The sequence below is a fragment of the Colius striatus genome, chromosome Z (genome assembly GCF_028858725.1).
Source record: "Colius striatus isolate bColStr4 chromosome Z, bColStr4.1.hap1, whole genome shotgun sequence".
Lineage (NCBI taxonomy): Eukaryota > Metazoa > Chordata > Aves > Coliiformes > Coliidae > Colius > Colius striatus.
The window spans coordinates 81,067,541-81,092,307 of NC_084790.1; the positions used below are offsets into that span (position 1 = coordinate 81,067,541).

Sequence of the window (24,767 nt, forward strand, 5' to 3'; positions counted from 1 at the left end):
TGTTGACTGAAATGCTTACGTTTTGCAGCAATTCACCAAAAAGCAAGATGGGGCTTGTAAGTGGAAGTAATAAATAAATAAATCCCAAAACTCAGTTTCTTCAACAATTCTCATGTTATTGAGGGTGTTTCTTCTAAAACAGCAACAAAAAAAAATCCAGAAGATGTGAATTTTAATTGCTTATGCATTATTCAGGGTAATGGTGAGTCTTTGTGAGATGGTTTCATTTCAGTAGTACTTTTCCCTGGAGTTTAGGTATTTATAAAAACTGACTTACTGTCTGCATTTAGGAGAACTTAGTAGAAAGCAAGCATCACAAACTTGCTCGAAGTTTAAGAAGTGGACCTTCTGATCATGATCTGAAGCCTAATGCAGCTACACGAGATCAGCTTAATGTAAGTCATGTCATGACTAAATCCAATTTCATTAGGTGGGTTGGTATTACTATATGGTGTCAATTAAAGGAAAATACAGTTAATTTCAATTTACAGAAATTTATTCATGAAGAAATGATTTGAAGCGTTGTCTCAGGTTTGGTTACATGGATCTGACTCAGAAAAGACGTCACTTGCTTATTCCTTTGTAAAGCAGTCTTAGAGGCATAAGAATACATATTGTGCACATATCAACTAGGTATTAATGATAGTCTTAAAGTAACTCTGTGTGCTTATCTTTACCGCCAGTTCAATCACATAACTTAGGGGCATCACCATGATGTCATGAGAACTTTGTGTTGTTGGAAAGACTATTTTCCCTGTTTCTGTGTATTGTCAGTGTTCAACTTTGTCACAGTATAATCAGTTAACTTGTTGATTATGCCTGTTCACGTTTTTAAACTCACTTTCTGACTACATACTTAATAGATCATAGTGAGCTATCCCCCGACAAAGCAGCTGACGTACGAGGAACAGGATCTAGTTTGGAAATTCAGATATTACCTTACTAATCAGGAGAAGGTAAGTTCAACGATTTGAGAGGACTTACTAATGTGAGAGGACTTACTAATGTGAGAGGTGCTGCTTCAAATACTCATTTTTCAGTGTCTTGCTTGCAGAGATACAGAGCTTCAGTGTCTTAGAAGCTAGTCAAGATAATTTTAACTTTTTCTATAATGTTACTGATTTTAAAATTAGTGTCAGTAATTACTCTCTTAAATCATCTGAACTGGCTATTACTGCACCAATATTTCTGTAAACACTGTCAGTTTAAAATATCAGTGTGGTTAATTTTGTCTTCAGCAAAGAAAAATCATTAAAGAGGAACTTCTTCATCCCTTTGAGAAAAGAGTTTGCATTACCAGAATACAGCACACCGAAAGCCAAAGTAAATAACTAATTAATACCCCAGCAATGGACACTTTTTAATGTAGTGGTTAATTGTGATTGACCAGTAACCATTGACTTGAGATTTTAGTTAAAAGGTAACTCAGCTGCAGTTTTTTGGGACATATTCAAACAATATTGTCACGTACATCAGTAAGATTCTCCAGATGCTGATATAAATATACTCTGAATCTAGTTTTTCTTTAATGTGAAACACTGATTTCTGAAATTGTTTGTTTAGCCAGGTTTTCCACTAATTAATTAACCAGTCTCTTTCTGTTGAGGCCTTGACAAAATTCTTAAAATGTGTCAACTGGGACCTACCACAAGAGGCAAAGCAAGCACTGGAGCTACTAGGGAAGTGGAAGCCCATGGATGTGGAAGACTCTCTGGAACTTCTGTCATCTCACTTCACCAACCCAACCGTTCGGCGCTATGCTGTCGCCAGGCTTCAGCAGGCTGATGATGAGGTATTTGTTGGTCTGTGGGTGCATGTGAAAGTCATCTGTTCTCAGCAATTTTAGTCTTATTGAATATTGTTTGCTGCTTTTTCAGGCATTCAATTGAATAATAACGATGAAAAAATAAGAAAATAATGGAATTCACTGAGGTGCTATTTACTTTCTGGAGCAAATTCTTCACGTTATTAAGTGCCACTCATTGATAATTGTCTTGGTGTGAACAGCCAGTGATAGCTGGTTTTGTCAAAGAAGGTGAAACAACCATATATTCATCCCTGAAACCAGTGATAAATTTTGAGTGTTAACCTTTCTAGAAGTGCTCTGAACTTAAATAATCTGACGGATTTCCAACAAATCCACTTGGTAAATTGAAGAAGTGTATCATCAGACTCTTTTACTGAAAATGTTTGTGGAAATAGGTGTTTCTAATTGTATCCTGATTAGAATATGATAAGCTATGATTTATGAGTAGAGCCCACTTAATAGATACAAATCTGTTACATTTTAATTATTTATATATTTTCTTTAATTTTTTTTACCATAAAAAGATACTTTGTCTATATTACCATAACTCTTGAAACCTTAGCAATCAATAGTTGAAAATAGGGAGATAAACACACCAAAAGTTTGCAAGCCTTCTTGAATAGGGAAGGTCACACTGCTTTGACTTTAAAAATGTTTTCTTTTATGGAACATTTGAAGGCAACTAAACAGCAAGTCACACAGTAGAGGAAACAGTTTATTATAAACAAATGAATAAAATTCTCCAGTCAAAAATAGGTGATATGTGGTACTGGGATTTTTTTGGTGTGTTTTTCTGTTTGTTTGGCTTTTTTTTCTTTAATCCCAGATACACAATAAAATAACTGATAAAATCAATATAAAAAGGATAATATATAAGAGAGCAGAGATTTTGATCTCCTTGTACCATGGTCCAGATTTTATGCTTGAATTTTTTTCTTGGGAGCCACAAACTGAAATTTTTATTTTGTGGATACTGGAAGCAAATAGGATAGCTTAACTAAAGGGAGCTTTTAAGTGGTAATTGCACTTCAGTATTCACTTAATTAGCACTTATACCTTTAAGAAACAAAAAATTAGTAGTGTGGTAATCCTGTATCTTTTGAGAGTTAAGTTTTTCTATTGCATATTGTTTACTAGGGAGACTTCAATTTCCATTTCTTTATAGGTCACTAAATCTTGATTAAATTTTTCTAGAAATCAATTTTGAAGAACTTAGGGAGTCGTGGTCAGCTTTGAGTGACCTCCTGAATTAATTTTCATTTTTCTTCCATGAGGATTTGCTGATGTACCTGCTGCAGTTAGTCCAGGCATTGAAATATGAAAACTTTGATGATATAAAGAATGGCTTGGAACCTAGCAAGAGGGACAGTCAAGGTTCAATGTCAGAAAGCATGACAACATCTGGAACTAATGGTGCTGAAATAGACAGGTAAGAAGCGTAGATTTCTAGTAGAAAAGCAGAAACATGTAACATTGTAAGCCTTAAAATTCTTTCTCCATTGTAGGGACCATTGCATATTCAACATCCTATAATATGATATAAAAAAATTGACCTCTGGACATTCACAAAATGTATTTCCTGGCTGTTGATGGTTTACAGAGCAAGTGTTGGTAATCTTGAAGTTGTGGCCTTTGACCTTACTGCACAAAAGGAAAACAACTTCTGGAGAGCAAGAGGAACACTGCCATTGCTTCCTTCTGTCCTTGAGTAGTTAGGATGCCTTCAATTAAGTTCTCTGAGGCTCTACACTTCCCACTTTGATAAAAAAATATGCATCTGAAAGTCTGATCAGTCTGAAATGGAAAAAAAATTTCTTCCTTTTCCTGCAAAAGAAAAGTGTAGACAAAGCCCTATGAATGTAAGGAATATAGGAGAGGACAGTTCTTTATCCTTGCAGGAAAGATAGGCTGAAATATGTAATTTAGTATTAAGGAAGGTGCAGATGAAACTTCATTGGCTGATACCTCCTGCTAATATTTTTTTTTTTAAAAAATTAGTTTTAAGCTTTGATATCTAATCACTTATATTGCTAGGGTATACTTTTCATATTACAAGTATACTGCTTTTCATTGATCTTGGTGCTAATCTCTAGAGTGAGTGTCCTGGGATGAATGGTGTATTTTGAGACTGCAATGACACTTAGACATTAGCAAAGATGTTTGATTACTTCCTTTCACATAAATTTACTGTCTGATAATTTTGCCTTGCAAGCGTTGGGTTTGTCTACTCTATTATGTGTAATTGCATTCCAGAGAAGAGTGCTTGCAGGTGTTGTGTGTTAGCAATTTCACCTTAAGAACATTTTCAAAAAGTTTATCCCAAAAATGTGAATATATCCTATCTATGTCTGCTTATTTTTTAAGGAAGTTGAAACAAAATGCTAAGTTTGATGTATGCCATAGACTGTTTAACTCTCCAGGCACAGATTTTTTTGCCATTTAAGTTTTGCTGTTCGTGCAGTTTGTTCTGAAACAGGATTGATATGCTGTCTTCAAAGATATTCCTCTTCCAGTTTTCTGAATGATTATTCTGTGGAAGTGAAATGCTGGTTCCATGCATGTTCCTTGGCCCACAAGCAGGAACTTTGAACCATGCCAATTACATGCTTTCCTTTGTGTAGTTCCCAGATCATGAGTCCTAGTCCACCTGTTTCCTCACCACCTCTTACTTCTAAGACAAAGGACCTTTCAGATAATGAAAACCTGGATGTAAGTCAAATGCTTTACTTTTTATTTTAGATACTTTTTTGGTTACATGATACTCTTTCTAATTTTTGTTTGTGCATATTTGAATCTTTCTACTGTAACTTGCTGAATACTTGAAGAGCTCAAAAAATATAATTGTAAACTAAATGCTAAGAAAATAGCAATAGCTAACTGCTTTTTTTTTCTTCAGTGGACCAACTGTCCAACTGACCGTCAGATTTGAGACAGGAATTTGTCTCTCAAAACTCTACAATTATTTGTGTGTTTTTCCTTAAACTTCATCTGTCTCTGAAGTGCTTAGACACTTTTATAACTTAATTTTGCTTTTCTTAAATCCCATCCAGCAAGACCTTTGTACATTCTTGATTTCACGAGCATGCAAAAATTCCACGTTGGCAAACTACCTGTACTGGTATGTTACAAATCATTTACTTGTACTGTACCAATGTCAAATGGAAATCAAAGCTATAAGGCCCAGAAGAATATACAGCAAAAGATGACCTGTTTTGAGAACTTGAGAATCTCAGTGTCACTCAGAATGAAGTAGTAGATGTAAAACAGTAAATGTTTTAAGAGAATAATTAGTAAAAGGAGGTTACTGATTTTGAAAATGCACAAATATGCTTTACTGTTAGACAAAGGAGGGTGATTTGTGGGTCATTAAGTACAGCGTTAAAAAAAGAGCCTAACTATGATTTCTAAATTGTCATTCAAATTGTTTATGATGATAGGGAGAGGATAAAGTTCCTGTCTGCTTTGCTCTTCTGTTTGATTTGCGTTTATAGTTTTTGACAGTATTGGCTGTATATTGAAGTTACACACTTTAGTAATAATCAAGAGTGTACTTTACGAAGGTTTATAAATCACTGATTTTTTTGTACTAATCTATTTTTTTAGATTCCATTTGTGGTTATGTTGCAAGCACAAACAAGATATCATTGCAGTTGTGTGCTTTCTTAAGGGAGAGCTTTAGGTGTGAATAGTCTTATAATAGTGGAATAGTGGAGAGGTAAGATTACATAGCTAAGGATCTTGTCGTATTTAAGTGACTTAAGAATTAAGTTAGATGCCTAAATTATTCTTCTGCATGCCTTCTGAGTAAGCATTTGCAGATAGGAATTATGTTATTTGAGAGCTGAGGTGAAGAGAGCTCTGTAAGTGTGTGTATATATTAATGTACATGTATGCATATTTGTAACACAAAGCTATTTACTTCTATATACACAAGTATTTTAAAATAGAAACCTTGGATACTATTTACATGGCTAAATTTAAGTCAAATGTTACTCATTTTTATCCTTAGTAGATGGATCTAAAAATTAAGATTATTAATACACATGGTCATATATTAATGTGCTATGAATAGCAACCACAGACAAGTCATGAACTGAGGACACTGTGATATGTAAACATAAAACAAAATTCTTAAGCATCCTAACCTATCCTGAAAGTGGTTGCATTTCTAAATGTCTTATACAGTTCTAGTGTTCCATTATTTTTTCAGTATTTCCGATTTAAGATATTTAAGTGCATGACTTTAGCTTGGAGTTCTTTAGTGTACATATTTCTATTGCAGCGGCTAAAGATAATATTTGGCTTCAGAAGAAGAGTGCTTTTAAATAATTAAAATAATTGCAAACGGAATCGATGTGTGTAGCAGTCAAATACTTGACCTAATCAAATATTCTTCATTAATATAAGTGTTAGTATCTTAGCTTATTTCTTTCCTATAGATAGAAACTATGCAGTTAGATTTCAGCAACGTCTCTGTTCAATCTAGAGAAAGTTCAAACATCCAAAACTCTGAAGTTTTAGTCTTAGGACTTTAAAAACAAGAGCCCAAACAAGCAAACAGAAAAACCCCACCAAACAAAATATCTCAGTCAATTTATTACTTATTTTCTTTTCAGACATCTCAATTTCTCAGTGACGAAATACAAATGTTGCAGCCACTTTTTGAGCTGATGCAGCCATAAATCCTCTTGACTGCTGATCCATTGCTTGTTTCAACTATCCAGACACAGCATGCACCTGAAATAATCAATGGAAAAAGTACAGTAACCCTTGAAAATCAAAACTCCTTCTCAGTCACTTGTCGTTGTAAAGCTATCCTGCTCTTTAACAGCAACTACAGGAGTTGCTGGAGCTGCTTTTTTTCTGTCTCTTCACACATACAAGAGACTTGCCCAAGTATGAAGCATTATTTTTCATTTCAAAATAGCTTTGAAAAATTGTCTAGGAGTTTTTAACAAATGAAGATGAAATTAAATGTTTCACTTTGTTACTTCTGTTTTTCTTGAAGTTTTAGTGCAGAGGCTTTGTAAATATGGACTTATTTTTATACACATTAATGCAATCCAATTTTGTCATTTTAATGGAGGAACAGTGTAGAAAAATATATTAGCAAAGTCCTAGAATTAATCTTTGCCTATAGCTTTCATTGAGATAATTCCAGCTGTCAGCGTAAAGTCCAACTGTATTTACTGACTTGCTAATTTATTTTCTTTTTTTTCTAATAATGGGATTATATGTGTTTACTAGATAGTATTAGGAGATGTACTGATCAGCTGAAAGACCTTCCCTTCATAGCTGCTTGTCAGTGCAGATACATACAAATAGGTACAAAAGTATTTCAAACAACTGCTTAATAAATCAAAATAAATATTCAATATAACTGTCCAAAATTGTTTGTGCACTCGAGTTGTAATTTTAAAAATTAAAACTTATTTTGGAATGTTAACTTTGTAGAGTTGCTTCAGTACCAGTACTGTTTGTACCATCATTGGTAATGGTAAAAGAGGTCACAGGTAGAGGGAACTGCTTTTTATTTTTACAGATGTTTGAATAACAAGTTTTCAGCCACTACATAATGTAGAGGGTTGTAGCACAGGTGGAATGCCTGCTTCTCCCATGTGTACTGCTTGATTCAAGTGTTAATATGATTTGGACTTCTGATTTGCCCCATTTGAATCATGCCAGTTCATTAGGCTCTCCTGAACTGTGGGAATTTGTGACACTGCAATTTTGAAGAGTTCATTTTTTGGTGGAGATTAAAATCTTAACTTTATTTTTAGTTCCAGGTGTATATAATAAAGGGCTACTGTGTTTCACTCAAATTGCATATCACTGAAGTACAGTATAACTTGGGTTGTTTTTGTGCCGCAGGTATGTAATAGTGGAGTGTGAAGACCAAGACACTCAGCAGAGGGACCCAAAGACTCATGAAATGTACTTAAATGTCATGAGAAGATTTAGTCAGGCTTTGCTGAAGGTAATGTCTCTGTGTAATAACATATATAATAGCTTGGGATAGGCATTCTTTAAAGAGACACAGGTGTTTAAGAGGACTGCTGTTTTTATGTCATATGTATTGAAAAGTTAAAACATGTTAAACTTTTCCTTGATTTTTTGAGTGAACCAAAGAAACTACTGAAAAAGAAAACACCAAATATTGAGAACACTATTCTATGTTTTAGTGCATGTTCCTGTTAGTAACATGTTGGTCATAAAATCCTCTGCCCTCTGTAATCAGTCTATTTACTGTATCTACTGGAAACACCTGGCCTTGCGGTGCAAATTGAGACGAGACTTATGTTTTCGATTTGCAAACCGTGTTGTTCTGCGTATCAGCAGCAGAGGGAGCTGGAGGAGCAGGGAAAAAAGGCAAAAACAAAAAACCCACCACTTCCGTGGATTGCAACCTACAATTTAAAGCAGATGTGCTGTCTTTTCTGATTTTTGTTTATGTCACACTTTATATTCATTCCAATTTGAGGGACGATACTTAAATCTTGACTGTTATGCTTCATATGAGTATTCCATGTGCTTATCCTTACTAACTTCATTTGGCTGTGTGAATAGGTTTGTCATGCATGATTGTTCACCACTGCAATTATTAATGCAAATTGAAGTGCACCGGTAGGTCAGATAATTGATTGCCAGCTACAGTGATTCTGATTGTGTTTTACAGAAAATACCTTTTGACTTGACAGGAAATTGATTGTTATTCACTTACCTCTTAAAAGCCCAAAGGTCTCAGAATAAAGGAATAATTTCTAGATAAAATAATTACAGAACAAAGAACTAATTTTGTTTCTTTTAATTCACTTAGGGTGATAAGTCTGTCAGAGTTATGCGGTCGTTGTTGGCAGCCCAGCAGACGTTTGTAGATCGACTGGTTCATGTAATGAAAGCAGTGCAGCGTGAAAGTGGTAATCGTAAGAAAAAGGTAGCTAAAGGATTAAAAAACTTATCTCTGGCTAGAATTTTACAATAGGAATGTTGACTTTTCATTGAAAACTCCTAGCACTGAGATTTGTAGCAGATGTCCATCTGTCCTGTAGTAACTTCAGCTAACTTTAAACAGACTTCAGGAGAAGTTTACATGGATCCAAGTTCCAAAGTTTTCTAAAAGTCTAGATGAAAGACATCAGAGCCCCTTGAAAAATCTTGGGATATTTTGGTAAAAGGAAGATATGAGTATAATTGAACAGTTGATAATCTAACAGTGGATGAATTGAGGGGCATGGGAAAGTAGCAGAGGTTTCTGTGGGATGAGAATAATGAAATTTGACTAGCAGCAGTTTCACTTCTTCAAGAGCTGCTCTTTTATAAGGGATGTTTTTAGTAGAACTTTACTTTCTGTTGTGACGAAGAGGATTTCTATCATAGGTGCATTCTAAGAGGAATTATTATTCTCAGCTAAAATATTTCAACTGAATTTGACAGTGGCATATAAGGAGGAAGCAGGAATGTTGAAGGGATTTTTATTAATATATTTCCTTTTTCTCTAACATGTATCAGTATTTTTAAACTTGAATTTTTCAGTGTATTGCTTTTTGTCACCTTTCCTTAAATCTGTGGAGTAATATGTGCAGGAAAATGAAATACATAAGTATTGTATTGTTTTTATGAAATCTTGTGCATATTTTGTGTATTGGTGATAAGAATGTTTCACTGAAAGAGAAAGAGGATTTTTCAATTTTTAATATTTCTTACTTATAAAAATATGTGACAGAATCCCAAGGTATTGCACAATTACCACGTTATTTCTGTAGAACTAAGGAACACATAGCTTTGATTTTTGTATACAAAGTCTAGCTAGCAGTAAGTGACCACTAGAAGTACTCTTAACATTATTGGGCTACCTTGCTGTGTATCTGTACTTACTACATTCACTAGGGCAAGAAACTAAAGACTTTTTTTTTGTATTTGACCTCTGTTATGTAGGACACTAGGTATAAAGTAGTCAAAAACTGACTGGTAGTGTGTTTCTGGTAGCTACAGATGTAGGAATGTAGAGCAAGCCCAAAAATCACATCTATACAAGCTGTTGGCAATTTGGTTCATTGCTGTTAGGGAAGTTAGGGATTTAAATGATTAGACCTGAAGACTTGAATCAAGTTTCTGAAACAGAACTAGCTTTTGATACTGGTGTGGAAATCATCCTGCTACTTGTGCAAGGCAATTTAGAAATAAATTTTCTTCAAACTATTTAATGTTTCATATATTACAAAATTTCGTTACAGTGCTGAAACTGGGTGGAATATCTACTTCTTAAGTGAGATTACTGCAAACAGAGCATTTTCACTTCATTGGATTTTAAGAGTGAAACCATGATTCTTTGGAAGAGTAAAGAATTCAATAAATTAGATGTTTATTAATAATACATGATTTGTTAAAAGACTTTTAAACTGTATATATATACACGTAATATGTGTTTTAGGGTTGGATTTTTATTAAACAAGTTTTTATTGTTTTAGAATGAGAGGCTTCAGGCATTGTTAGCAGATAACGAAAAGATGAATTTGGCAGATATGGAACTTATTCCACTCCCTCTGGAACCTCAGGTGAAAATTAAAGGGATAATCCCTGAAAAAGCCACACTCTTCAAGGTAAGATCTTCTGAATAGCTGAAATAGAAACAAATCTAATGAGGACTGGGTTTAGAAACATCGGTTAATTTAAAGGGGCTGATATAGTAAAAGTGATTTACACAGTAACTGTAGCATGCTCTTAAAGGAGTTGTTTTCTTTGTGATATTTTTTTCAAGTTAGTGTACAAACTTTAAAACAGCTTTTCTAAGGCTGATATAGTTAACAAAGTTTACGAAGTCCTCAAGCATGCTTCACAATTCAGAAGTTCTGAACTTTTGTTAGATTGTAGTCAACAGGAATGATACTAATGACTGAAATCATACAGGTCAAGTCAAGGTGTGTTGCATCTAAGCTAGATGGATGCATCTGTTCTTTTACCAAATAAAACTTAAATTGGTGGATGCTGGGGGCTAAAACAGTGGTCCATTTCATGCAGTTGCAGTGGACTGACGGGTAGGCCTTGTATTCCTATGTTTGGTAAGTCCTTAAACAAATCTGTAGCAGATGTCTTTGGTCATATGATCATGCCTTCATCTATTTAATAAGTCATATACTGTTGAAAGGGCTAGGGTTATTTTGCTTCCTATACTGCTTGGAGTGTAAATGCTTATTGCCTGAAATGTAAGGTATTAGCAATGTCCAGATATGTAGGACCTCTGTATTAATTTGCTATAAATTTATATAGGTGACTTATCTAATTTTAATAAACCAAAATGTACTTTACAAATGTCAGGCCAATTTCCAGAAGGCATTGTCTGCTGTTTTAAAACCATACAAGCTTCTGTGACCATCAATGGCAATCAATCATCTCTACAAAGTCATAAATTTATTATACCCAGAAGTTCGATACTATGATAAGCTGCTTGTCGATTGTGCTATCATTTGTGTTTGCATCAAATCAGGGGTGAACATTTTTGCATAGTTTTCTATCTTACCATCTCTTGATTTCCCAGCTTTGATTTTTGCTTTATTAAACCAGTTAGTCTCATGGAAGAGTGTGCTGCTGCAATTGCATGCTCTTGCACATCAGGTTGGGGACAACATTGTAAACATTTAATGTGAAGGGCTGGAGGAAAAATGTCTACAAAAAGACTACTGGAACAGCAACTAAATACATACTATTGAGAATAATAGCTTAACTTATCAGGACAAGCTCAGGTCAGATAGTCTTCTATGTATTGGTCTTCTGAAGCAAAGCAGAAAATATAGGACATGAGATATAATTTGTTTCAAACACAGAAATGGTTTTCATTCTTCTGATTTTGAAAGGTTACAGATGTTCATTTAGTCTTATCATTCTGTACTATGCGATTAAAAAACCCCAAACAAGCCCAAAGAGGGAAGAGTGACTAATTTTTGATGCTCTTTGACAACCCATGGCAGCTTTTGTAGGACTATTTAAAAAATCATTTTCCTTTTGTGGAACTCAGTAACATTCATTGCATGTAAGAATCCAATATAACTGCTCAAATATTGACCTCTGTTTTGATTGTTTGTTTTGGTTTTGAAGGATCTGACTTGGTCAGTTGCAATAGATTAAATCAGTCATGCAATAATTGATCCTCTTCAACCCATTTTATACAGAAAAATTGCAAGCAATCAAATTGGCTTTCACAAAAAAGAATTTAAAAAGGCATTTTTGCTTTTACTAAATACATTAGGGAAGCAATTAATTGTTTTAGATGTCTTGCCCCTAGCATTTCTTTGACGTTTATCCTGTAATTGTGTGTCTTTTTGATCTGGTCAGTTTAAATTTGTTTTGTTGTGACCTTTTACATAGTGCTTCTGTGTTGATTGGAATTACATGCATGCAAACAAAACTTGGGTGCTTGTGCATTTTCCTCTTCTGCAGAGTAAAAGTGTAGAGGGGGGAATGTATCCTTTACACTTTTTGCTAAAATAATGAGCTTTGAGGTGGTGTTTTGGTTTTTTGGTTTGGTTTTTTTTTAAAAAAAAAAAAACTTAGATCATTCTTGGTAATGGGAAATGGTATGTTTTAGCTTTTGAGTCCTAGACAGTGAGTTACTTTTACTCACTGGGTAAAAGTAACTAGTTTAGAATTGCTTCTTTTCTACTAAACTTGAAGAACATGCAAAGAGCTCTGGAGCTCACTGTCATTCAGCTGGTACACAGATGGCACTATTCTAAACCTTTGTATAAGAGAACTTGAATCCTGTGACCTGCTGTGTGCTTAATTCACTTCTGATCTACAGTGCAGTAAATGAAGATTTATATTTTAAAACTTCCCTATAGCAATGTGTTAATATGAACACTACTGTGAATGAATTCAGTAGACTTAAGTTTACTTTTCCAGAGTGCCTTAATGCCTGCTCAGTTATTCTTCAAGACAGAAGATGGAGGCAAATATCCTGTAATTTTTAAACATGGTGATGATTTACGTCAAGATCAACTTATTCTTCAGATAATTTCACTCATGGATAAGGTGAGAATCACTAATGTACATTCTTGCCCTTCTCTGTTCTTGATGTTCTTTGTCAAGAACAAGGGTATTAAAACCTATTAATGCAGCTTGTGTTGCTAATACATTGCAAGATTCTCAGCTGTTAGGTGGCTTTTTACTTTTTATGATCCTGTCTAGATTTTTTTGTGTTTTCACACATTACTGGTTTAAAGGAAGAACAATGGAGATCAATACCCAATACACAGTCCTTTGAGAAATAGAAGCTGTCTTTCTCTTGCGTTCGTCTTTGCATTTGTATGTTGTGGTTTTTTTCCAGCTTTTAAGAAAGGAGAATCTGGATTTGAAGCTGACACCATATAAAGTTCTGGCAACTAGTACAAAACATGGTAGGAATACTTTTTATTTCCTAAAAATACAGTATTGAGAGGAATATTATCCTTCTGTTAACAAACTATGTTGTAACAAACTATTTCCATTGGACAGATTTTTCTTTTTACTGAATTCCAGAAAACAGCTCAAGTGTGTTGGAAAATCTTGTAACAATATAAGTAATGGAAGTAACCAACCGGTAAACACAGCATTCCAGTCAAATTAGAGAAGCTTGGTTTGGATTTTGCAGTATGTGACAATATGTATTCTTATCTTTTCTGTTTGCTTGCTATGTAATCTCAGACAAAGAGCTTTTAACACTGTTTATATATCTTTACATGAAATGGAGGGAAAAAAACCAAGACAAAACAAAACGAAACTTTTTTTAGGTACATTCTGGATAAATAATTAGAAATCCATTTATTTTCTCATGAAAACTTGGAACAGCAGACCTTTTTCAAGTTAGTTTAGTGTTAATGACAAATTGTTTTAAGACTACTGAAAGTAGACAATTGGGACAAAACAATTTATTGTTATTGTTACTATTATCATAATTATTTAGTGTGTATACTGTTGTTATTAAACGTGTTATAGAGTGGCATGAAAGTTGTGTGCTTTGGAGGTTTTACTTTTTGGTTGTGTTCTATCACAGGCTTCATGCAGTTTATTCAGTCAGTACCAGTTGCAGAAGTTCTTGCTACTGAGGAAAGTATACAGGTATGTAATGGAGGATTTTTACGTCATCTCCTGATCAAACAGTATAAACTGCAAGTCACATGCAGAGCTTTAGTCTCTCAACAGTTTTCTATCAGTTGTTAGAAGTTAAATTACAGGTTGAAACATAAGGATATTTAAAGCACATATTTTGCTTAAAAAAAAAATACTTAAATCAACACATGAGTATCTCATGTACTAAAAGTAATACTACTTCTATACAGTTTTGTTTTAAAGTGTTTCTGGCATTCATTCAGTAGTTTTGGCTTAGTACCTTTTCAAAGTATATTTTAATGATTTTTTTTGTTTTGCTAATGAAACAAATATTTTGTTTATGTAAATCTCCTGACATAGTGGATGTATCGGTGCTTTGGGATTTTATTTTATTTTCCTTTAATTAATAAACTTTCTGTAACTTATGGAATTAAGTAGAGATATAACTGAATAATAGCACTGAAGTTCATGCTAGTTTCAAGCACAGAACATATGCTGGGTAGCAGAGCTCAGCTGGTTGAGATAAATATAGTTAGATAAAAGCATACCAAATTGCCATATGAGATATACAGCTAATATTTTTTTTAATGAAAACACAGCATGTTTACAGTAGATTAAATTTGTCACAGTACCTTTTTTCCTTTTTTGTAGTTGATACTGAAGTTTGTATTTGTTCATACTCAGTAAACTGGGAGTCAAAACAAATGGCTCCCAGCTACCATAAACTACATATATTAAAAATACAGAGATTAAAAAATGCTTATCATTTGCTATTATAATTTTCTTAACAAATAAGCATATTACATGCTGGGTTTTTTAAAAATCTTATCATTACTCAGGCAATGGCCAGCATCAAAGTGCATACATCTTTTCAAATTTCCATTCCATAAAGATTGTCATAAGAAGTGTCTGCACATTCAGTAATCATACAGTTTGCCAAGAAAACACTTGATAATGTTTTGTAATCTTAGTAATATACTATTCATATTCTAGTCCATTATGTGTTTTGTATAAAACCATGTATTTATAAATGCTCATGGAATTGTCATTTTTTCAGGCACTTTTACCATTCCAATCTGAAATAGGTGCCTCAATGTTTTAGTTGCTGTGCAGACATAAAGAGCAATTCCTTCTGTGAAGAATTACTCATATAAATAGATCAGAAATGTCTAGGTTTAGGCCCATCAGGGAACAAAAGACGACGATTAGCCTTAAGTACCGAAGAGGCTGAGAATTGCCAAGGGGCAGGGAGAGCTTAATTGCCCCTTAAGGTTCAGGACAAAACAGACCAGGCTACTGGGCTTGGGGAAGAAAATAATTTAATGCAACTTCAACTAAAACATAACCCCCAAAACATAACCAAAATAAAACAACACAGAGTAGTACAACAATGAAGAGTCCGACCAGCCCTTTAGGAATACCTTCTTGACACACCTCCCCTCATCCCGGGCTCAGAGCCTTGATCCCGGTGTTTTTACCTCTGGACCGGCTGCTCCGATGTGCATTTATCCCAAAAGCTGCAGCTCATCTCTGCCTCTCATGTGGGGCTGCTCTGTGGCATGCAGGCTCTCCAGCATGGCTTGTGCCATGGCCGTCTTACCACACAGTCCCTCGCCCGTCTCGCTCACAGGGAGCTGCTGGCAACTCTCAGTCCTGCCATGGGTCTCCATAGGTTGCAGGGGCACAGCTTGCATTCTCGCCACGGCTTGCAGAGGAGTCTCTGGTCTATTGCTTCTCCTTCCTTCCTCCTTCTCTGGCTGTAGGGTCCGCATGGTCTCCTCCATCTTGTATCACTCTTACACGTCCTGCCAGCACTTCAAATTCCCGTCCCTAAATAGTGATGGCAGAGGTGCCAGATTGGCCCAGCTGGGCCAGAGTTGGATGTGAACCCAGGAGCCAGAGGATAGTCCACAAACTCTTTACTGGGTCTTCACTACAACCTGCTCCCCCTGTTACCAAGCAAAAGCTGCTCCTTGCTAAACCAGGACAAGAAGCTAAAAGAATGTGATTTACTTCACAGATCAATGCAAAATATGTTATAAAGCCCAGATTTTCTGCACTAGATAAAATAGGTAGGCATTGTAGACGAAAGAAATAAAAACTTAATGAACACTTTTAGATGTTGTGTAAGTTTGGTTTATTCTTTTTGTAAATGTTCATTTTGAGTGTCAGAGCTTTTTCTAAACAGGGTCAATGTATATTAGTATTAGAAAATGTTTCACTTCTTGAAAGATTTAAAGCAATTAATCTAATACTGACTGGTATTGAAATCTGCAGGAGAGAAAAGAGGTTTTGATGTTAATTACCTTATATAAACCATCTCGAAATTATAGTTCACGTCTTGGAAATGTTTGTTCTACAATCTACCATTTAGCATTTGAATGGTCTGAAATCTGGCTTTCTGTTTGGGTTTTGTTTTTTTCATACAGCATATAAAATATTGGAAATATTGGGGCACTGAAAGTAGATTGCTCTAGTACCCTGTTAAGCTGATAAAACATTTTCTTCCACATTTTGCTCAGGGATTTTATTTAAAAGCATGTTTCTACTCTGTCAGCTTTAACAAATCTCAGAAAGCCTTGTTTTTCTGTAAGCAAAGATCATTAAAGCTTTCTCCAGGACTTAAGACTCTAATAGAACTTAGAAGAAGATAGCTTTTCAAGCAAAACTTCCTTAAATAGCCTACAGGTACCTTCCTTCAGTATCTCCTTCTCCTTTTTAAGATCGCCTTCATTGTTTTCATTATTATTTTAGTCACTTATATGTCATCCAGATGCCTACAAAACTCCTCTTATAGTGCTTACTTAGATTTGGTTTTGCTTACTTGGAGAAATTTGTGCTTAGACTTCAATTTATTTTAGTTCTCTTTCATCTCAGTAAAGAAAAAGAAATTTCTTCTGAGTGGTGGCAGGCCTTTGTCCCAGGCCTGTCAATCACTAGACTATTTCCCTAAGTGCAACGTCCACGCATCTCTTAAACATGTCCAGGGACAGTGACTTCACCTGACAACCCTTTCAGTAAAGAAATTCATCCTCATATCCACCCTGAACCTCCCCTGTGGCAACTTGACCTGTTTCAGATCATGTGGAATAACTAAATGTGTTGATGACTTCTTCTCCAGAACTTCTTTAGAAAACATGCACCTAGTGAGACTGGACCTCATGGAATAAGTGCAGAGGTGATGGACACATATGTTAAGAGCTGTGGTAAGTTACAGTTTTACTTCAGCTATTAAGTTACCAACTTACCAATTGTATAAGAGACGATAGATGAGATAATAAGACATTTCTGTTTCATCAGTTGCAGACAGGGCACTAAGCTTGTACTTTCTGTCAGGATACCTGTAAAAAGAATGGTTTTCAGCATGGCATGTCATACACAATTTCTCTCCTCAGAAGTCTCTGGATTCTCCTTAATGGAAACTAGAGTTAAATACTCTTTGCTTTGTAGGAATAATCTTACATCTAACATCTCTGTGCCTTGAGTTGGGCGTGTTCATAATTCAGGGAGATGTAAAGCATTCGTGTAATAATCAGTCATCTGTATTTCAGGCAGAAAGTTGGAATTTGGCTTTAAAACATTGAAGTGTTTTTGGGGATGAAGGTACATGCAATTTCTTGTTCCATTTGGATTATGAATGGTAGTGTAGGTCTTATTCAGTAAACTGGTGGAACTGTTAAAATACCCCATTTATTATCTAGTTAATTAAAAGCAACTTCATTCTACCAAAAAAAAAAAAAATCAACCCAAAAAAAAACCCCAACAAATCAGTTGTTGCTCCACAATATCTTCTCCTTTTCTCTTTCTAATGATACAGACTTTAGAACTGCCTCAAATTGTTCCAGTTACTGGATAGAAGTAACAATTAAAGCAATTCACTATTTATCACTGCCTGGCTTACTGCTTTGCTTGTGAATACTGCTGACTTACATATTCAGCTTCATGTCAATGTCTAATGCTTGTTTACAGTTTCCTTAAAATATCTCCAGTTCAAAATGTCTATCTTAATTTTACGCTTAAAATACTTCTTCTTTGAAGTAACTTAATTCCCAATATGGAATGAATTTAGGCTTTTAGTTTTAGGCATATAATTGTGTACTAAGAAATAAAAATTTATGGAGTACTAAATTTCGGCGTTTTAATTTATCAGCACTGTGAAGAGCATTTGAAGTAGCAATATTTATTATTGTTCACCAACACCACCCTTGCCCCCAGTCTCTGTGGTATGTTTATGTTTAGTAAACGAGAACTAAGGTAATATCATATGGTGGTGTTAATTATGTGGAACTTGTTACTCGCCAGGAAAGGTACTTATATTAATGTTTACAATTTACTTGTTACAGCTGGTTATTGTGTAATTACATACATCCTTGGAGTTGGAGATAGACATCTGGATAATCTTTTGCTAACAAGAACAGGTAATTCTTTTAGCAGTATAACTTTATAACAGCAGTTATTTAAATTCTAATGTGTTGGTACTGTTTTGCTCCATTTTCCTTTTTATTACCACTGAGTATTGTAGACAAGAATATGTTTCTAAAATAAAGTTATATTGGCTTATCTAAGATGATATTTGTTTCACTGAATCAAAGTTTAAATCTAAAATATTCAGTGTGAAGTGGCAGGTGAAGGATAAGAAGGTAAGCAGATGAATTGCTCTCTGATCACATTATTAGGCAAAATATGATATAATGTGTATGTGATATCGTTTGATGTCAGTTTAAAACCCATTTATACATCTGTAGGTAATGGAAGTCTAATTTTACCTCAACACAGACACTTTTATAGACACTCGAGTATTTTGTATACTTTTCAGTTGGTTTATTTTATCCTCCTGTGTTCTACTGTCACATATTTTACACTGGAAGATGGACTTGTAAGTTTTTCTTTATGAAACAAAAGAATTTTGTTGAACAATATCTTTTTTTGAAGGTAATATGGACATAGTGTACAATAAAATTTGAGTGCTTTTACCTAAGACCAGGAAGCATTTCACTATTATCTTAAGCTTGGCTAAGATCACAATACTGGGTTTTTTTTTAATAACTCTTGATCCAAAGATGAAGAAAAGGATGCTTAAAAAATATTTAAGTGACCCCAACCATCCTAATTCTTTTTCAAACCATTTAATTTTTCATTAATTAATTCATTATTTCATGAATTTTAACACGCTATCAGAAAAAAAAAATCAAGATATAGTAATTGAATGCCAGTTGTATTTTAACAGCTACCAAATAACTCAATTTTATGTAGAATATTTCAAATACAGCAAATGTTTAGATAAATATTATCAGTAATCATATGAAATTAGATATAATCATGATGATTTCACTGAGATAGTTATGCAAATTCTTATCTGAGTTTTTACTTTCTTTTAAGCAGTCACTCTTTAGTTTTTTCTAAGAAATTTATGTGAAACATCACACAAGAAGGAATGTTATGAGACAAGTCAGAACAAAATACACTTCAGCATTCCCTATGAGTCTTGTGTTCTTGATGAAACAGGGCAATGTTTCATCATCAGCCTAACTAAGGTGGCTGGACCATTCAGCTCTGGTTGAGATTATATGTATTCTTTTTAGTCTTTCTCTGAAAACAAAGAAGGAAACAGACTTTTTAATGTCACAAATTACAAGTTCACAGTGAGGGGAGAAAAGTAGTAGAAGTTACCTTTAGTCAAGTACATCTTTGCAACAAAACCCTTGTGCTTTAAAACTTCAAAATAGCATATTTTGAAATAGCAGTCTCTAACTTCTTTTAATGTTTTTAATGCTACTTTTTGTATGGATTAATAACAGACTAGGTAGAGTGAATAGTGATTCTAAATAAATAGAAGATTTCTCTGCTAGCAGAAATGAAGAATTTGTAGTTGTGTAAGTAGTTTAATTTTCAATCAGTGCCTTGGCGTGAAGACAAATCAAAGTGATTTCACTGATTAGTTTGTGTGTAGCTGCATGGACACAAAAACATTTGTTATAGAGAACATTTTTTTCTGTTTAAGTTTTTTTTGCTTGCTTACTTTTGAACTACAACCTCCCATGTGAGTTCTGATGGTTGATCACCTTCATTACTTCAAGAGTGAAGAGTTAGGAGTTATGGTTAAGTGTTTATTATAAAGTGAAACAGTTACTGATTAAGAAATATGCAAATAAGAAATTATATTTGAGGTGAAGAGGCACCCACATGAAAAGCTTGTTAGTTTACAGATAAGGATGGAGCATATCTTACTTCAGCATGCACTGTATGAAAGAGGAGAAAAATAACCATTGGGCCTTTATTAGGATAAAAGGTCTTTTTCTAAGCACACTGCTTGGAAATATACAAATGTACACTTAAAAATCTGCCTTGAGAAGTCTCTGTCATTTATCTATGGTGACAGATCTATATCATTCCATAGAAGGCACCACTTGCATCTGCAGAATAGTGATACTGTAGTGTCTAGATTTGGATTGAAGTACATCTTACTCATCTATGCTGAAAAGTAACAGCACGATGCCTGCTTGACTTAGGGGAAGAATTTAGACATTACAGCAGAGGGCAGCATGCATCCATGGTATATCTTGAGTCTGAAACTATTCCTCAATGATGCCTATGCACTGTCACATACCAAGATAGGTTCTTTTGAGCTATCAGTAAGAAAAAAGCTAACTTCATTTTTATCTTGAAGAATGGAAGCTGTATGTACTTTTCCTCATAATTGTATGACCGTATGTGTATCCTTTATTGGTGATATTTGTATAATGAATTTAAACTGTTGTTAAGGGAGGCTGAATACCAGCTGTGAATTCACATATCTTTATTGGGTTTATATGCTGACATATGTCATTACTTTTTTTGGCTCTACTATTTAGTTTGGTGGATGTAGTTACATCTCTCTTGGACTCCTTTTGATAGAATTGCTGTATCATCTTCTAGCATTCAGATTTCTGTGCATGAAATAAGTAGAGTGTAATTTAAATATCAAGCAGTAGATACCAAAGATCATAAAAGGAGATTGTTTCCTGCTCAATATTGGAAATCTGGGGTTTTTGTACTATTAGACAAGCATGTCTGTTATCTGAGTGAAATAATTTCTGCTATCTTTGACTGTTTTATGCCTGCAGTTCTAGAATTAGAGTGACATTTTTAAAGTAGTCTTAAACAAAATGTCTATATTTTCAGATTTTTAAATGCAGTACCATTACCTTCAAGGGCAGCTGTAGAAGTTGGATTAGAACAAGATTCAGGAAATTGTCACTTGAAACATCTGCATCTATGAGTCTTGTTAAAAAATTACAAGAATATTTGCATCGTTTTCACAACTGTATCTTAGCATATAAACTAAAGGTCACATTATATAGTCAGTGTTCCATGACAGGAAAATTTATTTTCTCCAAGAACTTTCTTACTTTCTCTGGCAATAAAATATATTATCAATTACATTATGTTTTAATTTGTTTCTAAATTTATAACAGCAGATGTTTTTTACAAGTCACAGTAATAAGACACTATTTTGCAGCTGAATAGTAAGCTTTAGGTAACATGAGTGCCTTGTTGTAAGATTATGGGCTGATATATGTATTAATGCCAGCATCAGATTTGCCAGCTAATGTGCCCTTTGCTTCCTTTAAAGGAAGAGTCTGGATGGTTGTGAAGATGGATTGTGGTATATGAGATGTAGCATGTTCAGTTAACTTTCATGTAATGTGTGTTATGCTAATACATTTCAGTTATGTTATTCCTTCCCTTGAAAAGACCTTCTTTCTTTGTTTCAACCTCTATTTATGATTATGGAGGTAGGATCTAGCTACTCGTAAAACACTCAGGCATGGATATCTTAAAGTGGTAAGACAGTACAGTCATCATTAGAGCTTAGGAAGTGCTTTAGCTATGATAGCAAGTGAAGTCTGTTGTCCCACTTGAGATATCGTACTAACTTCAACTTCCTTTACAGACAAAGGTTTCACAAAGGTCTTATCATATTTACAGGCTATATGTAGATATTTTAGGATAACCTATACATTCAAATGGCATTCTTGAGTAGCACTGAATGGGTGTGTCTGACCGATTAACTCTTACCCTAGTGACTGGCCAGCTTAATTTTTCAATGACCCTTAGAGTCCTACATGTGAATTCAAGTTCCTATTATAGACTCCTTTAAGTACAGGTGCTTTATCTGAGCTCTACACCTGAAATTGCTCTGTAGCAGTAGAGCAAATTGATCTGTGGCTAACATTAGGTTATTAATATCTGAGAGTAAGACAAAGACTGAAGGCACAGAACTTGAAAACCGTGTTTGCTTTTAGCATCATGAGTGTATAGGTTAAAGAACTGGACTGTCTTTTCATTTAATGCTTAGAGGTATAGCTATTGTGGTCTTCAGTGTGAAATGCACCAGTTGATATCTGATTTATTCTTCAGTCTTGGAAAAGGTTACCAGATAAGACAGTGTTGTGGTTTAAACACATCAGGGAACAAAAGACCATGATTAGCCTCAAATACCAAAGACCTGAGGACTGCCAAAGGGCAGGGAGAGCTTAATTGCCCCTTAAGATCCAGGACAAAACAGACCAGGCTACTGGGCTTGGGGAAGAAAACAGAAAATAATTTAATGCAAACTAAACTAAAACATAACCTTAAAACCCCAAAACATAATCAAAACAAAACAACACAGAGTAGTACAATGATGAAGATTGATCAGCCCTTTAAGATCACCTTCTCCCCACTCCTCCCCTCTTCTCAGGCTCAGAGCCTTGATCCTGGTGTTTTTACCTCCTCCCCCCTTAAAGGGCCCAGGAGGGCAGGGGGTTTCAGATAGTCTATTCCTGATAGCTTCTGCCATTTGTCCCTCCTCAGGGCGGGACACCAGTGCTCCCTGCATATTCATGGGGTACCTCACACACACAGCAGCCCTACATGGGCTGCTCTGATGCGCATTTATCCCAAAAGCTCCTCTCTGCCTCTCATGTGGTTCTATTCTGTGGCACGCAGGCTCTCCAGCATGGTCTGTGCTATGGCCACCTCCCCACACAGTCCCTCGCCCATCTGGGTGCACTCCCCTGGAGCTGCTGATGGCTCTCAGTTCTGCCACAGACCTCCATGGGTTGCAGGGGTACAGCCTGCATTCTCAGCATGGCTTGCAGAGGGGTCTCAGGTCTGGTGCTTCTCTTTTCTTCTTCCTTCTCTGATTGTGGAGTCCACAAGGTCGCCTCCATCTTGTATCAGTCTTACACATTCTGCCAGCATTTCAAATTCCCATCCTTAAATAGTGCTGGCAGAGGTGCCAGATTGATCCAGCCGAGCTGGAGGTGGGTCTGAACCCAGGAGCCAGGGGAGAGTCCAAAAACTCTTTACCTGATCTTCACTGCAACCCTCTTCCCGTTACCAAGCAAAAACAGCTCCTTGCTAAACCATGACACACAGCAAAAATATGAACAAGTCCATATGTGAGTTGATACCATATGTTTGTACTTCCAGTGCTTTTCAGTTCAAACTATCTATCCCAAAGCAGGTTTGAAGATGACAAAAAGGGAAGAACTGTAGGATTCAAACCCTCTCTGTCAGTGCTTTGATAAGTACATTGATAAATAAATTTGTTAGTGTGCTAAAACACTTTATCTTATTAGGCATCTTGAATGGTATTTTTCATTTAACAATACTTGTCTGAAATCTTTTCATAAATATATCTACATGAAGTGTAGTTTGAGAATGGACAGCTCCATGTGTGAGGTGGGGGAAAATTACAATATTTAGCACAAGCTGGGCCCTGATCCATTATATAGATGATGATGATAAACTTTATCTCCAACTGTTGCTGCGTGTTGAGATTAAAATCTGTATACAGAAAAAGTCTTTAATTCATCTTACTTCCTTTTATTTTTGTATAGCCTTAGTGAAGTTCTAACATAAAAATGATGACCGTGAATTAGGCAGTCAGATATTGTTTTTGTCATGGAAACGCTCTGTTAGTGAAGACGAAATTTTGAAGGTAAAATCAGAGTTTTTGAGGAAAGCCAGGAAACCACCCCATCTTTTCATCCATTCATTTTCATCACAGGAATTTGTATCCTATTACTTTAAATTTTAAAAAACAATTCAGTTAAATTAGTCTCCAAATTATACTTTTTTTCTATAGAAATCAGGTTAAAATAGTAGCAGGAGTTACAGTTTAAAAAAAAAAAAATCAGAGCTTGAGGGCATTTGTGTTTTGGGAAGGTTTTTTTTCCTGCTTCTTCCCAAAATTGGGAACAGATGAGTTAAAAAGAATTGGTAGGGCTTTCTTACCTCTTAAGACAATTGCTGCTAGACTGATTTTTGTTTCAGTAATTGCATCTAATTTGCTTTGCCTTCTGCATTTTATTTAAGAATTTTAGAGTTCTGTGCAGGTGTTCACCAAAGGACTGTTAGGAAAAATTGCTGAAGTTAAATCATTTCAGTGCTACTATGTGGGAACTTTCTCCTATACTAAAATCTAGGAAATAGCGGTAAAAGTGATGGACAAATCAACCTCTCTGGCTGCATGTTATTAGCTATTGTAAGCAGCAAGTATCAATTTTTAGTCTCCACAAGTCCATGCTTCATTTAATCAAAGATCATTTCACTCTTAAGGCTGAAGGAAACTTGTGTGAGCTTTCAAACACTCATGCTCAGAGTAATAGGGAAACTTTCCATGTTTGATGCCATTTCTTTGAACAGTCTAAGGGCCTGTCCTGTTTATTACATATGTTAGAAAACCAGGTGTTCAGTAAAAAAATATAGTTGACTACATAAAACAAACCAACCAACACAAACCACAAAAACAACCCCAAAACAAAGAAACAAAACCACATAAAGCCCCAAATGTAAAACACAACAGTATCAGCTTTTAGATATTGAAATAAATTAATTTGTGTGTGTAATG

At 35.0% G+C, this 24,767-nt stretch overlaps 1 protein-coding gene across 2 annotated transcripts in view; it reads left to right on the top strand.

Annotated features, from left to right (window-relative positions):
• PIK3C3 (phosphatidylinositol 3-kinase catalytic subunit type 3) overlaps positions 1-24,767 on the top strand; it is a 75,160-nt gene that overhangs the window by 16,964 nt on the left and 33,429 nt on the right. For both annotated transcript variants that reach the window (XM_062018923.1, XM_062018924.1), the window contains exons 8-21: positions 291-395; positions 864-956; positions 1,607-1,792; positions 3,082-3,236; positions 4,429-4,516; positions 4,858-4,925; positions 7,679-7,784; positions 8,625-8,741; positions 10,276-10,407; positions 12,704-12,832; positions 13,128-13,197; positions 13,833-13,897; positions 17,010-17,094; positions 18,232-18,306. In XM_062018923.1, the coding sequence (XP_061874907.1) occupies positions 291-395; positions 864-956; positions 1,607-1,792; positions 3,082-3,236; positions 4,429-4,516; positions 4,858-4,925; positions 7,679-7,784; positions 8,625-8,741; positions 10,276-10,407; positions 12,704-12,832; positions 13,128-13,197; positions 13,833-13,897; positions 17,010-17,094; positions 18,232-18,306 (1,474 nt within the window). The remainder of the gene's footprint in view (positions 1-290; positions 396-863; positions 957-1,606; positions 1,793-3,081; positions 3,237-4,428; positions 4,517-4,857; positions 4,926-7,678; positions 7,785-8,624; positions 8,742-10,275; positions 10,408-12,703; positions 12,833-13,127; positions 13,198-13,832; positions 13,898-17,009; positions 17,095-18,231; positions 18,307-24,767) is intronic.